This window comes from Bombina bombina, chromosome 9 (assembly GCF_027579735.1).
Source record: "Bombina bombina isolate aBomBom1 chromosome 9, aBomBom1.pri, whole genome shotgun sequence".
Lineage (NCBI taxonomy): Eukaryota > Metazoa > Chordata > Amphibia > Anura > Bombinatoridae > Bombina > Bombina bombina.
This window is the reverse complement of record NC_069507.1, coordinates 127,510,718-127,527,299: the sequence shown is the minus strand read 5'-3', so window position 1 is coordinate 127,527,299 and position 16,582 is coordinate 127,510,718. Positions and strand designations below refer to the sequence as shown.

Sequence of the window (16,582 nt, the reverse complement as noted above, 5' to 3'; positions counted from 1 at the left end):
ATAACATTCATATAAAAAAAAAAAAAAAACACGGTTAACCATTTGTTCCAGAAATTGTTTTAACTTTATGATCTTGATAAAGGCTTCTTTTAGCTGAAACACGTTGAGCTGTATTTTAAATAAAACCTGAAGCTGCACCCGAAGACACCTTTGTGATTATTTTAACCCCTTAAGGACAAGGCCATTTTTCAATTTCTTTCCCTTAAGGACCAGGGCTATTTTTTACATTTCTGTGGTGTTTGTGTTTAGCTGCAATTTTCCTCTTACTCATTTACTGTACCCCCACATATTACATACCGTGTTTCTCGCCATTAAATGGACTTTCTAAAGGTACCATTATTTTCATCATATCTTATAATTTACCATAAAAAAATTATAAAATAGGATGAAAACATGGAAAAAAACACACTTTTTCTAACTTTGAACCCCAAAATCTGTTGCACATCTACAACCTCCAAACAACACCCATGCTAAATAGTTTCTAAATTTTGTCCTGAGTTTAGAAATACCCAATGTTTACATGTTATTTGCTTTTTATGCAAGTTATAGGGCAATAAGTATAAGTAGCACTTCGCTATTTCCAAAAATTGGAACACTGATATCTGTCTGGAATCCCTGAATATCCCTTGACATGTATATATTTTTTTTAGTAGACATCCCAAAGTATTGATCTAGGCCCATTTTGGTATATTTCATGCCACCATTTCACCGCCAAATGCGATCAAATAAAAAAAAATCGTTCACTTTTTCACAAACTTTTTCACAAATATTAGGTTTCTCACTGAAATTATTTACAAACAACTTGTGCAATTATGGCACAAATGGTTGTAAATGCTTCTCTGGGATCTCCTTTGTTCAGAAATAGCAGACATATATGGCTTTGGCGTTGCTTCTTGGTAATTAGAAGGCCGCTAAATGCCGCTGTGCACCACATTTGTATTAGGCCCAGCAGTGAAGGGGTTAATTAGGCAGCTTGTAGGGTTAATTTTAGCTTTAGTGTAGTAGACAACCCAAAGTATTGATCTAGGCCAATTTTGATATATTTCATGCCACCATTTCACCGCCAAATGCGATCAAATAAAAAAAAATGTTCACTTTTTCACTAACTTTGGATTTCTCACTGAAATTATTTACAAACAGCTTGTGCAATTATGGCACAAATGGTTGTAAATGCTTCTCTGGGATCCCCTTTGTTCATAAATAGCAGACATATATGGCTTTGGCATTGCTTTTTGGTAATTAGAAGGCCGCTAAATTCCGCTGCGCACCAAACTTGTATTATGCCCAGCAGTGACGGGGTTAATTAGGTAGCTTGTAGGGAGCTTGAAGGGTTAATTTTAGCTTTAGTGTAGAAATCAGTCTCCCACCTGTCACATCCCACCCCCTGATCCCTCCCAAACAGCTCTCTTCCCTCCCCCACCCCACAATTGTCCCCGCCATCTAAAGTACTGGCAGAAAGTCTGCCAGTACTAAAATAAGTTTTTTTGTTTTTTTTTCCATTATTTAAAAAAAAAAAAAAACATATTCTGCTGTGTAGGATCCCCCCTTAGCCCCCAACCTGCCTGATCCCCCCCCAAGGAGCTCTCTAACCCTCCCCCCACTAACTATTAGCCACCATTTTGGGTACTGGCAGCTGTCTGCCAGTACCCACTTTGCAAAATAACTTTATTTTTATTTTATAAACCTAACTTTTTCTGTAGTGTAGCTGCCCCCCTCCATACCCTACACCCTCCCCCTCCCAGATCATTCCCAGATCACCCCTCCTCTGCACCCACCACCCTCTCTCAGCAAAAACAAAATCCCCAGCAACAAGTTCAGCAACTGCCTTAGATCGTGGCCGGCCGGAAGAAAGTTCCCAAGTGATGGGTCGCCCACCCACCTCCCCTTCAATAGCTCCCACCCACCAACGATCGGCACCATCACTAGCCGATGCAGAGAGGGCCACATAGATTGCTTCCAGCCGCTTGAAACCCTTGACGACGTACAGGGTACGTCTCTGGTCTTTAAAGACCAGCTTGTGTAAGACGTACCCTGTACGACATGCGTCGTTAAGGGGTTAATAAAAGGCTTATTTTAACTGCAATCTCGTGAGTATAACCAGTTTGTGCGCCTGCCACATTGTCTGAAATCTGCTACACTATTGTGAGCTCTTTTATTTTGGAGGTGAAAGCAACAAGGTTGACTCAGAGGACGTGGGCAGCTTGGTTCCCTGGAGGTGACACAGCGCCGTCACTTTCAACACTTACTGCTTCTATACACAGTTTGGGAGAACCGTGGCTGGCAGTGAGCACCTGAAGGGAAGTGCTAACATTGTTTCATACTTTATCCTTTCTAAAATCCTTAGTAGCCTGAAGATAAAACTTCAAGGCACGAACCACGTCCAAATTATGAAGCAAACTGTCACGAATACCCCATGATTGAGATGCCAAGGGGTTAATTCTCTTTAGTCTGTGAGCTAAAAAACTGATTTTCAAGAAGAACTGTGTCCTGTGTTTATATGGTTTGTTTTTTGTGATAAAACCAGACCCCATTATAAATTGTTTCAGAGTTCCACTTGAATAAATGTCATCATATAGGCATTGGTGCATTGAGGCAGTAAAAGGGTCGGTTTTAGAGACACAGAGCAGTGCTTCTTCCCAGAAACTGATAAGGTCCATAAAGGGACATGAGTATAATGTAGATGTGTTTAAAACATGTTATGACAGATGAAGGTAAATATGACAACCATGTCATATTTGGTATCAAATTGAGTCTCACAATGTAAATAAGAGATTGCCTTTCTGTCTATATGAAAATGGATGTATCTAGCAGAAATTATGATGTGTTCTATAATTTCAGGCAAAGACTTAGGGTTTATTGACAGTCGCAAAAGATAAGTGGCTTCTAAGCCCCTGCAAAGAGGGTTGGGCAAGCAACTTGATCTCTGGAAAAAATGTATAAGAATCCTGTGTTTTAACAATGAAATTGTCATTCTTACAAGGGAAGCTGTTCTACAGAGTAAGAACCCATTGCTTCATGCCATCTCCCTGGCACACAGATTTCAAAGACTAGTACAGTATAAGGTTTCTATTTTCTTCTTTTTATTTTGAAAAACGGTTTGCTTGTGTGTAATATTATTTGTAACAATTTTTTTTTATTATTATTATTAATAATGCATTGTGCATAATAATTTTTGGCATAATAAATAATTCATTCGAGTATTAGAACTGTATATTTTAGGTTACTTTCTGCTAAATTGTATTCTGAGAGTTAATGTGTAAATCTGGGGTTTCCTTAAGATTTCCCATATCATATAATCTTAAGTGGTGGAAGCTAGATATTATAGTTAGTTTAGTGTGGGTGGCATTAAATTAAAGTTTTGGGCATTTCTTTTATGTCTAGTACAGACTAAAAAGTGTTGTTAACCCTTGCACCCACTGAACTAAATCACAAGCTTGCCTGGCATGGCTAGATTGTGACATATTAGTGACAGTAGAAGGGGTCTGATAACCCTTTCTGTGCCAAACAAGTGACTGGCGCAGGGTTGGATAACCCTGGTCGTCACACAAACGTTCCTTCGGAGGAGGAGGATTAGGACATAAAGAAGGAACCGCAATCTCTTGATTGATGTTGCGGTCTGACACGACCTTAGGGAGAAACCCTAACTTAGTACGTAGGACAGTCTTATCAGAGTAGAACACCAGATAAGGAGGCTCACATTGCAAAGCGGCAATCTCAAACTCTGCGTGCAGAAGCAATAGCCAGTAAAAAAAGAACTTTCGAGGACAACAACTTTATGTCAATTTCATGCATAGACTCAAACGGAGCCCGCTGCAAACCTTAAGAACCAGATTCAGACTCCAAGGAGAAGCCGAAGATCTGAACACAGTTCTGATCCTAATCAGAGCCTTTAACAAAAGACTGAACATCTGAAAGCTCCGAGAGCTTCTTGTGCAGTAAAACAGACTGGGCCGAAATATGTCCACTCAGGGAACTAGCAGAAAGACCCTTCTCCAGTCCATCCTGGAGAAACGATAGGCCCCTGGCAACCTTAACTTTATGCCAGGGAAATCCACGCTCTTCACACCAGAATAAATCGGTTCTCCACAACTTATGATAGATGCGACGAGTAACCGGCTTACGAGCTTGAATGAGAGTATCAATAACTCTCTCATAAAAACCTCTCTTGGCTAGGACTAAGCGTTCAATCTCCATGCAGTCAGCCTCAGAGAATCTAGATTTTGATGAACAAAAGAACCTTGTTCCAGCAGATCCCTGCGATAAGGTAACTTCCATGGAGGAGAAGATGACATCCCCATAAGATCCGCAAACAACATCCTTCGCGGCCACGATGAAGCATTCAGTATCACTGACGCCTGCTCCTGCTTGATGCGGGCCACTACATGAGGAAGGAGTGGTAACGGCGGGAAAAGATAGATTAGACTGAACCTCCAAGGCACTGCTAATGCATCTATTAGGGCCACCTGAGGATCCCTGGACCTCGACTCATATCTGGGTAGTTTGGCATTGAGACGCCATGAGATCTCCGGCGTCCCCCACCTGTTTCATATCTCCGCAAACACTTCGGGATGGAGAAACCATTCCTCTGGATGAAAAGATTGTCTGCTGAGAAAATCCGCTTCCCAGTTGTCCACACCCAGAATGTGGATCGCTGATGGTGAACAGCTGTGAGCCTCCGCCCACTACAAAATCCAAGATACTTCCCACATTGCTAGGGAGCTTCTCATTCCCTCCTGATTGTTGATGTAAGCCACCGAGGTTATATTGTCTGATTGGAATCTGATCAACCTAGACGAACCCAGAAGAGGCCAAGTCTTCAGAGCATTGTAGACTGCTCAAAGTACTAGAATCAGCAGGGAGTGTTCCTGATGAGACCACAGGCCCTGTGCCTTCTTTGCACCACAAACAGCTCCACATCCTGATAGACTCGCGCCCATAGTCACAATCTCCCAGGATGGTCTTAGAAAGGATGTCCCTCTGGACAGAGCCACCAGAGAGCGATGCTCTCGACTGACTGTCCAGGGAAATCTGTTGAGACAGATCCAAATGATCACCGTTCCACTGCCTCAGCATGCACAGCTGTAATGGTCTGAGACGGAACCTGGCAAAGGGAATTATGTCCATGCTGGACACCATGAGACCAATTACCTCCATACATTGAGCCACAGATGGCCTTAAGGAGGTCCGGAGGGCAAGACATGCCAAAGCTAGCTTGCAGCGTCTCTAGTCTGTTAGAAATATTCTCATGGATATGGAGTCTATTACAGTACCCAGGAATTCTACCCTGGTGCTTGGAATAAGATAACTATTTTCTAAATTTGCTAGCTTGTGATCGAAGAAGTGAGATAAGAGATAACGAATGGTCATCCGCCAGACGAAAAGATGGTGCTTAAACCAGAATGTCCACCAATTAGGGAGCTACTGCTATACTTCGGGTTCTGGTGACGGCCAGGAGAGCCCCAGAACCTTTGTAAAGATTCTCTGAGCAGTAGCTAGACCAAACTGAAGTGCAATGAACTGGAAGTGCTGATTCAGGAACGCAAACCTTAGGAACTGGAAGTTGTCCCTGTGGATTGGAATGTGAAGGTAGGCATCCTTCAGATCTATAGTTGTCATTAACTGTCCTTCCTGAACTAGAGGAAGGATGGACCTTATTGTCTCCATCTTGAACGAGGGGACATTTAGAAACTTGTTTAAGCACTTTAGGTCCAGAATCGGGCGGAAAGTTCCCTCCTCCTTTGGGACCACGAACAGGTTTGAATAGCATACCAAACCTCTTTCTGAGATAGGAACCGGGACAATGACCCCTAAGGAGGACAGATCGCGCACGCACCCCAGAAAGGCTTCCCTCTATTCTGGTCTTGAAGACATGCCCTTGTCTGGCTGAGATTTGAAACCTATCTTGTATCCCTGAGCTATGACCTCCAGGACCAATGGATCCTGCACGTCCCTGAACCAAGCATCTGAAAACAGCAACATTCTGCCCCCTACACAATACAGCACCGGATCAGGGAGCCGCCCCTTCATGCCGACTTGGTCTAGGTGGGCTTCTTGCTCTGCTTGGATTTATTTCAGCATTGAGCCGGCTTCCAAGTACTCTTGGTTTGCTCAGGCTTAGAGGAGGACTGCTGACATTGGGACTTCTCAGAGTGAAAATTAGATCCTTGTCCCTTAGACTTGTTCTTTTTATCTTGCGGTAGGAAGGCACCCTTGCCCCTGTAACCGTGGAGATAATGAAGTCCAGGCCTGGACCAAATTAGATATTTCCCTTAAAGGGAAGGGAAAGTAGACCAGACTTAGAAGTCATGTCCGCAGACCAGGACTTCAGCCAGAGCGCCTGACGGGTCTGTACTGAAAAAACTGAAATCTTAGCATTCAGGCGAATAATCTGCATGTTTGCATCACAGATAAAAGAATTAGCAATTCTCAATGGTTTAATTATTTCTTGGATAACGTCGAGGGGACAGTACATCTCGATCAAATCCACTAAGGAGTCGCACAAGTAGGCCGCAGCTTCAATAACTGAGGCAACAGCCGCTGCTGGTTGAAACAAGTATCCCGTATGCTGAAACATTTTTCTGAGAAAAGCTTCCATCTTCTTATCCATCGGCTCTCTGAACGACGAACTATCATCAAGTGGGATAGTAGTACGCTTAGCCAGCGTGGAGATAGCGCCATCCACCTTAGGGCTGGAACCCCACAACTCCAGTTGAGTGTCCGGGAATAATTTTTTAAAGAAAGACGATGGGGAAAAGGAAGATACAATTCTATCCCACTCATTTTTAATAATATTTGCCATTTTTACAGGTACAGGAAAAGTTAGCGAGGCTGCCCTATCCTTGTTCACCCTGTCAACTTGGCCTCTGGAACCTCTAATGTAGACAGAACCTCCTTAAGAAGAAAACGTGAGTGTTCAATCTTGAATCTAAAGGCTGGTTCCTCCGTAGCCAGAGGCCTCGAGGTAGCAGACTCTGATCCAGAAAGTTCAACCTCTGAAGACACAGAGTGTGTGACCCATCCTTGGATAATTGAAAGACAGATAAATCCAATAAATCACTGGATGACCCCTGGACAGGAGAGCTATGTTTAACCTTTCGCTTGCACTTGGCAGGGCGAGGTAAAGCACTAAGGGCCTCAGATACCGCCGTCTTTAACTGTGCGGTAAAGTTTGATGGTAAAAGGTTCCCTTCAGATGAAGGATCAGGCGTGCTACAGGAAGCTGCATGTGATGAGGAAGATGACTGATGGGTATGCACCTCACGGGACGGCAAGTCCTCAGAGGTGGATGGCTCAGTGGTACTAAAGGGGTTAACCTTCTTAGACATAATAACCTTGTTGATGCATAATGCATATGGAACATAGTTGAGAGGGCGGGCATACCAAGTCCTCCTCACAATATAGACAGGTATTACTATTGGGAATAGAGGGAGTACCCTCAAAAATATCAGAATCCTCCATAGCTTGCACTTATGACAGTAGGACACAGAATAAAACTCTTATTTCTCACAAAAACAGCACCTTTATACTCCCAATGGCTGTAGCACTCACCACTTCCTAGACCCAGGCAAACAGAGAAACAAACGTCTTCTCCGACAGCTAGCTCGGTCAGGAAAGAGAAAACTAAAGTGTGACCACTCCCGGTCACATGGTGCGCAAGGCAGGACCGCTCCTGCTATGATAAAAAAACACGCCTATCTACAAGCTGTGCAGTGTTCAAAGTGAAAGTAAAAACCTGGGTGTTCCAAACGCATAACAAAAAAAACAGTCTATGAGCCCAATAAACCTCACACATAAAGCAGCATAAAAATCAAATCACCACATTTGATTAATCCCCACTGTTCAATAACCTCCCTCAGGAGATATTAACCCCAGATTCTCTTAAGATAAAGAGTCACACTGTGAGCCTGTCTTCTAGCGTTTTCAACATATGTAAAAAATTGAAACAATCTTACCAGAATCCATGCTGTGGAACAGAAACACAGCCTCTCAAGTGTGACAGTCTTTTAGGATCGCTCCTGACATGGACTTGAGTGAAGAAAGCAGGCAGTTAAACTCGTCAACACTGATTGCTTAAGGAGCTGTTAGCAGAAAGACTCTCCCTGCATCTCCAGACTAACTTTCGTCAATGCTCTCACTGAGAGGCCAACAAGACTACCTAAAACACAGTCCAATATCGAAGGGCAGATACCCCTCCCAAGGAACAACTCCAAAATCTTCTGACACTTCTCTGCCATCCTCCTGTGACGAAAGGCAAAGAATGACTGGGGGATAGGGGAAGTGGGAGAGGTATTTAAGCCTTTGGTTGAGGTGTCTTTGCCGCCTCCTGGTGGCCAGGTTCAGTATTTCCCAACAGTAAGGAATGAAGCCGTGGACTCTCCTTATATTAAGGAAATTTATTTATTTCAAGGTTGTGATTTTACAACCTTACTCCTAATAATTACATCACCTGGTCACCAGGAGGAGGCAAAGACACCCCACACCAGAGCTTTAAGTATCCCTCCTACTTCCCTCTCTCGCGCAGTAGTAGGTATTGCCAAGTTAAAGTAAAGAAAGAGATAAGTGGGATAAATTATGTTTTCTTTCTAATGGTTACTAGAGGCCACAACCTTACTCTTGGAAACCAATACGCAATCTGTGAAGTCCAAGAACATTTTTAGGTGGCACAAAGGAAAACAGAATTTATGTTTACCTGATAAATTTCTTTCTCCTACGGTGTATCTGGTCCACGGCTTCATCCTTACTTGTGGGATATTCTCAATCCCTACAGGAAGTGGCAAAGAGAGCACACAGCAGAGCTGTCCATATAGCTCCCCTCAGGTTCCGCCCCCCCAGTCATTCGACCGACGGTTAGGAGAAAAAAGGAGAACCATAGGGTGCAGTGGTGACTGTAGTTTACAAAAATAAATTTAAACCTGACCAAATGCCAGGGTGGGCCGTGGACCGGATACACCGTAGGAGAAAGAAATTTATCAGGTAAACATAAATTCTGTTTTCTCCTACATTGGTGTATCCGGTCCACGGCTTCATCCTTACTTGTGGGAACCAATACCAAAGCTTTAGGACACGGATGAAGGGAGGGAACAAGTCAGGTAACCTAAACGGAAGGCACCACTGCTTGTAAAACCTTTCTCCCAAAAATAGCCTCCAAAGAAGCAAAAGTATCGAATTTGTAAAATTTGGCAAATGTATGCAGTGAAGACCAAGTCGCTGCCTTACAGATCTGTTCAACAGAAGCCTCATTCTTGAAAGCCCATGTGGAAGCCACAGCTCTAGTAGAGTGAGCTGTAATTCGTTCAGGAGGCTGCCTTCCAGCAGTCTCATAAGCCAACCGGATGATGCTTTTCAACCAGAAAGACAGAGAGGTCGCAGTCGCCTTTTGACCTCTCCTCTTGCCAGAATAGACGACAAACAAGGACGATGTTTGTCTGAAGTCTTTAGTTGCTTTTAGATAAAACTTCAAAGCACGAACCACATCAAGATTGTGTAACAGACGTTCCTTGTTAGAAACTGGATTAGGACACAGAGAAGGAACAACTATTTCCTGGTTAATATTCTTATTGGAAACCACTTTTGGAAGAAAACCAGGCTTGGTACGTAAAAACATAATTTATGCTTACCTGATAAATTTATTTCTCTTGTAGTGTATCCAGTCCACGGATCATCCATTACTTGTGGGATATTCTCCTTCCCAACAGGAAGTTGCAAGAGGATCACCCACAGCAGAGCTGCTATATAGCTCCTCCCCTCACTGCCATATCCAGTCATTCGACCGAAACAAGACGAGAAAGGAGAAACCATAGGGTGCAGTGGTGACTGTAGTTTAATTAAAATTTAGACCTGCCTTAAAAGGATAGGGCGGGCCGTGGACTGGATACACTACAAGAGAAATAAATTTATCAGGTAAGCATAAATTATGTTTTCTCTTAAGTGTATCCAGTCCACGGATCATCCATTACTTGTGGGATACCAATACCAAAGCTAAAGTACACGGATGATGGGAGGGACAAGGCAGGAACTTAAACGGAAGGAACCACTGCCTGTAGAACCTCTCTCCCAAAAACAGCCTCCGAAGAAGCAAAAGTGTCAAATTTGTAAAATTTTGAAAAGGTGTGAAGCGAAGACCAAGTCGCAGCCTTGCAAATCTGTTCAACAGAGGCCTCATTTTTAAAGGCCCAGGTGGAAGCCACAGCTCTAGTAGAATGAGCTGTAATCCTTTCAGGGGGCTGCTGTCCAGCAGTCTCATAGGCTAAGCGTATTATGCTCCGAAGCCAAAAGGAGAGAGAGGTTGCCGAAGCTTTTTGACCTCTCCTCTGTCCAGAGTAAACGACAAACAGGGAAGATGTTTGACGAAAATCTTTAGTAGCCTGTAAGTAAAACTTCAAGGCACGGACTACGTCCAGATTATGCAAAAGACGTTCCTTCTTTGAAGAAGGATTAGGACACAATGATGGAACAACAATCTCTTGATTGATATTGCTGTTAGAAACCACCTTAGGTAAAAACTCAGGTTTGGTACGCAGAACTACCTTGTCTGAATGAAAAATCAGATAAGGAGAATCACAACGTAAGGCAGATAACTCAGAGACTCTTCGAGCCGAGGAAATAGCCATCAAAAACAGAACTTTCCAAGATAAAAGTTTAATATCAATGGAATGAAGGGGTTCAAACGGAACTCCCTGAAGAACTTTAAGAACCAAGTTTAAGCTCCACGGGGAAGCAACAGTTATAAACACAGGCTTAATCCTAACCAAAGCCTGACAAAATGCCTGGACGTCTGGAACTTCTGCCAGACGCTTGTGCAAAAGAGTAGACAGAGCAGAGATCTGTCCTTTTAAAGAACTAGCTGATAAGCCTTTGTACAAACCCTCTTGGAGAAAGGACAATATCCTAGGAATCCTAACCTTACTCCATGAGTAACTCTTGGATTCACACCAATAAAGATATTTACGCCATATCTTATGGTAGATTTTCCTGGTGACAGGCTTCCGAGCCTGTATTAAGGTATCAATGACTGACTCGGAGAAGCCACGCCTTGATAGAATCAAGCGTTCAATCTCCATGCAGTCAGTCTCAGAGAAAGTAAATTTGGATAATTGAAAGGACCTTGTATTAGAAGGTCCTGCCTCAGAGGCAGAGTCCATGGTGGAAGAGATGACATGTCCACTAGGTCTGCATGCGGTGATGGTAGGTGGCGCAAATAAATGCTGATTCCCTGTGGTGAAGCGTTAATATTTCAATGTTTATTGTTAGTTACGTGAATTCCGTGGTGAATTCTATTGGCTATGTTTGAATTATGATAGTGTCAATTTCTATTATTATGGATTTCAATTAATAATATACTCCTTATATAAATATAAATAAAATTAAAATTGCCTTTAGGTTGGTAAATAAAAAACAATTTATTTTCACAAATGTTTAAAATGTATATACTTTATGCGCTATTGACACCGGTGTCTACGGTTACTATAAAAGATACTAAAATTGGACAAGCTAAAAATAAAACAAAATACAATTTAAAATGATATAATTCCAAGTCTACAATGATACTTTTACGTTGAGTATTGTTACACTTTGCTAATTTCCACAGTGTGGCCTAATTTCAACGTTATGTTACAATATTTCTGACATTCATATGCTTTAGCAGTGGACTGTTATTAGTCCCAGTCTTTTGACGAAATGACCTTATAATATCGGCCAGGTATAGGTGATAGTACACTATATTCTAGTAGTGCTGGTTGTGCTGTTTTAACATTGCTCTAAAGTACCTTCAAATGTATCCGTCTGTTGTTGCTGTATCCGTTGGGGAATGTTGCGGTTAAATATATGCCGCTACTTGGTTCCCTTCAGTGTGTCTGTTTAATGACACGTTTTAAGTATACTGCGGTTAAATAAATGCCGCTGTTTGAAATGACTGGATTCGATGGGTGAGTAGAGATGTTAAGTCTCTCATGCGGTTAAATATATGCCGCTGCGATGACTTTGTTGCAGTATAAGCTCTGCCTGCAGTAAAAAGGTGTGGATGTTGTTATACCCACTGACGTGAGTGTTTCTTGTGGCCGCTCGAAGTGTTGTCTGTCAGTGACCGATCAGGTTCCTTCAAGGGTGATGGTTCCGTCGGGTGTGAGATCTTTATCACTTCGGTTGTTGAGACTTCTGCTTCCGTTCACCGTCGGTCAGTGACCGATCTGCCTGTTGTGCTTGGATGTTTAGATGGAAGCGCTCTTCTGATGTCCTGTGGTCTTGTAAATCTGTGTGAGGTTGCTCGGGTATCAACGCGTTTCGGCTTCAAAGCCTTTCTCAAGATACCAGATAGGTGGATTTGCCTGCTATTTATACCTGTTTCGGTTAACTGTTAAACTGCCGGTATGGTGTTATTCCAATTTTCACTTTGGGTTAGTTCGTGGTTTCGTGGATGTTAGCATTCAACATGACTTATTTTTCTTATTTGCTTTCTGATAATCTTGCTTTTTGATGTTCTTGTTTTACATATTGATTGTAAATAATCATTTCTTATTTTGCATATTTTTGCAACAAGGCTATAAGGAGTATGTATTAATCATATAGCAAAAAATATAATAATATAACAAAATTTAATTTTGGGTATTTTTCTTATATTTATTTTAGTCGTGTGTGAATGTTCATTTATTATTGTTTTTTGTTGTGCATATTTTGGTGTGTGTTGTTACGTTACCCTGATATTGCGCTCATTCGCATCTAGGTTTTTGGAACCATAATTGGCTAGACCAGATTATAGGTGAAATTAATATGCAATTTATAATATCAATATTGCTTGGAAATTGATCGGGGTTTACTTGATTTTCTAATATAGGTTTTATATAACCCTATTTTTGTAGGTTGGAGTTGCCATACATATGAATTTGAATTCCCAGGTTTGTTACTTTTTATACATCGTTGACGGGTTTAATCATGTGTGTATTTCTAAAAAACGTTCTCTAAATTTGGGTGGGTACAACATTAACTCCTGATAAGGAGTATAACGGTGTACTACTATTTCTTTGACTTTGCGTCTTGGTTATTAGGGAGTGTCTTACAAGTTATTTTGTGTGTCCAATAGATTATAATATTGATTTTAAGTGATATCTATGTGGTTTTTAGTGTGATGAAAGTCTATATACAATTTTGGTTTGGAGTATACTACAGGATGGAGTTTAGGTCCATTTCACTGTTTAGACCTTTTGGGTATAGAGTTCCCATTTCAAATATTAGTCTGGCTTCTTGGTGTAGAAGTTTTTTCCCTAGATTGCCTCCTCTGCTGTCAGGTGTAATCTTTCTAATGCCCCAAAATAGCATTTCATTTGGATTCCCTTTATGACATGTTTTAAAGTGTGCGTATAGTTTTGTATTGTCTTTTTCTTTTTCAATATTTAGGATGTGCTCTCTCATCCTGTCCTTCAACTTTCTGCTAGTTTGGCCTAAGTATTGAAGTTTGCAATTGCATTCTATTAGATATATGATATTGGTATCCGTGCATCTGATAATGTCATTAATTTTTACTTCTTTATTTGTCACAGTTGATCTGACTGATTTAGATTTGGTACTGTGTTTACAAGATTTACACTCGTGGCATGGGAAAAAACCAGATATGCTTTCATTGTTAAGGTTTCGTTGGGCGGTGTGGTTTTTTTGTTGTTTGTACTCGCTAGGTGCTAGGATAGCGAGTACAAACAACAAAAAAACCACACCGCCCAACGAAACCTTAACAATGAAAGCATATACCAATATCATATATCTAATAGAATGCAATTGCAAACTTCAATACTTAGGCCAAACTAGCAGAAAGTTGAAGGACAGGATGAGAGAGCACATCCTAAATATTGAAAAAGAAAAAGACAATACAAAACTATACGCACACTTTAAAACATGTCATAAAGGGAATCCAAATGAAATGCTATTTTGGGGCATTAGAAAGATTACACCTGACAGCAGAGGAGGCAATCTAGGGAAAAAACTTCTACACCAAGAAGCCAGACTAATATTTGAAATGGGAACTCTATACCCAAAAGGTCTAAACAGTGAAATGGACCTAAACTCCATCCTGTAGTATACTCCAAACCAAAATTGTATATAGACTTTCATCACACTAAAAACCACATAGATATCACTTAAAATCAATATTATAATCTATTGGACACACAAAATAACTTGTAAGACACTCCCTAATAACCAAGACGCAAAGTCAAAGAAATAGTAGTACACCGTTATACTCCTTATCAGGAGTTAATGTTGTACCCACCCAAATTTAGAGAACGTTTTTTAGAAATACACACATGATTAAACCCGTCAACGATGTATAAAAAGTAACAAACCTGGGAATTCAAATTCATATGTATGGCAACTCCAACCTACAAAAATAGGGTTATATAAAACCTATATTAGAAAATCAAGTAAACCCCGATCAATTTCCAAGCAATATTGATATTATAAATTGCATATTAATTTCACCTATAATCTGGTCTAGCCAATTATGGTTCCAAAAACCTAGATGCGAATGAGCGCAATATCAGGGTAACGTAACAACACACACCAAAATATGCACAACAAAAAACAATAATAAATGAACATTCACACACGACTAAAATAAATATAAGAAAAATACCCAAAATTAAATTTTGTTATATTATTATATTTTTTGCTATATGATTAATACATACTCCTTATAGCCTTGTTGCAAAAATATGCAAAATAAGAAATGATTATTTACAATCAATATGTAAAACAAGAACATCAAAAAGCAAGATTATCAGAAAGCAAATAAGAAAAATAAGTCATGTTGAATGCTAACATCCACGAAACCACGAACTAACCCAAAGTGAAAATTGGAATAACACCATACCGGCAGTTTAACAGTTAACCGAAACAGGTATAAATAGCAGGCAAATCCACCTATCTGGTATCTTGAGAAAGGCTTTGAAGCCGAAACGCGTTGATACCCGAGCAACCTCACACAGATTTACAAGACCACAGGACATCAGAAGAGCGCTTCCATCTAAACATCCAAGCACAACAGACAGATCGGTCACTGACCGACGGTGAACGGAAGCAGAAGTCTCAACAACCGAAGTGATAAAGATCTCACACCCGACGGAACCATCACCCTTGAAGGAACCTGATCGGTCACTGACCGACAACACTTCGAGCGGCCACAAGAAACACTCACGTCAGTGGGTATAACAACATCCACACCTTTTTACTGCAGGCAGAGCTTATACTGCAACAAAGTCATCGCAGCGGCATATATTTAACCGCATGAGAGACTTAACATCTCTACTCACCCATCGAATCCAGTCATTTCAAACAGCGGCATTTATTTAACCGCAGTATACTTAAAACGTGTCATTAAACAGACACACTGAAGGGAACCAAGTAGCGGCATATATTTAACCGCAACATTCCCCAACGGATACAGCAACAACAGACGGATACATTTGAAGGTACTTTAGAGCAATGTTAAAACAGCACAACCAGCACTACTAGAATATAGTGTACTACTATCACCTATACCTGGCCGATATTATAAGGTCATTTCGTCAAAAGACTGGGACTAATAACAGTCCACTGCTAAAGCATATGAATGTCAGAAATATTGTAACATAACGTTGAAATTAGGCCACACTGTGGAAATTAGCAAAGTGTAACAATACTCAACGTAAAAGTATCATTGTAGACTTGGAATTATATCATTTTAAATTGTATTTTGTTTTATTTTTAGCTTGTCCAATTTTAGTATCTTTTATAGTAACCGTAGACACCGGTGTCAATAGCGCATAAAGTATATACATTTTAAACATTTGTGAAAATAAATTGTTTTTTATTTACCAACCTAAAGGCAATTTTAATTTTATTTATATTTATATAAGGAGTATATTATTAATTGAAATCCATAATAATAGAAATTGACACTATCATAATTCAAACATAGCCAATAGAATTCACCACGGAATTCACGTAACTAACAATAAACATTGAAATATTAACGCTTCACCACAGGGAATCAGCATTTATTTGCGCCACCTACCATCACCGCAGCTAATTTGTATAAAACATTGGGATAAAGTTTTATAAGGTGTGCACTATTCCCGCCTTAGTATCAGTCCAACCACTATCAAAAACGCACTAGGTCTGCATACCAGGTCCTGCGTGGCCACGCAGGCGCTATCAGAATCACCGATGCTCTCTCCTGTTTGATTTTGGCAATCAGTCGAGGGAGCAGGTTGAAGAACCAAGGAGCTGCTAGAGCATCTATCAGCGTTGCTCCCGGGTCCCTGGACCTGGATCCGTAACAAGGAAGCTTGGTGTTCTGGCGAGACGCCATGAGATCCAGTTCTGGTTTGCCCCAACGATGGACCAGTTGAGCAAACACCTCCGGATGGAGTTCCCACTCCCCCGGATGAAAAGTCTGACGACTTAGAAAATCCGCCTCCCAGTTCTCTACGCCTGGGATGTGGATCGCTGACAGGTGGCAAGAGTGAGACTCTGCCCAGCGAATTATCTTTGAGACTTCTAACATCGCTAGGGAACTCCTGGTTCCCCCTTGATGGTTGATGTAAGCCACAGTCGTGAT

General features: G+C 41.1%; 1 protein-coding gene across 1 annotated transcript in view; it reads right to left on the bottom strand.

Moving 5' to 3' along the window:
• LOC128640450 (lysine-specific demethylase 2A) overlaps window positions 1-15,297 on the bottom strand; it is a gene marked incomplete at its 3' end in the record, with an annotated part of 357,674 nt that extends 342,377 nt beyond the window's left edge. The window contains 1 exon segment of the mRNA XM_053692929.1: window positions 15,294-15,297. Coding sequence (XP_053548904.1) covers window positions 15,294-15,297 — 4 coding nt within the window.
• Window positions 15,298-16,582: the final 1,285 nt, after the last annotated feature.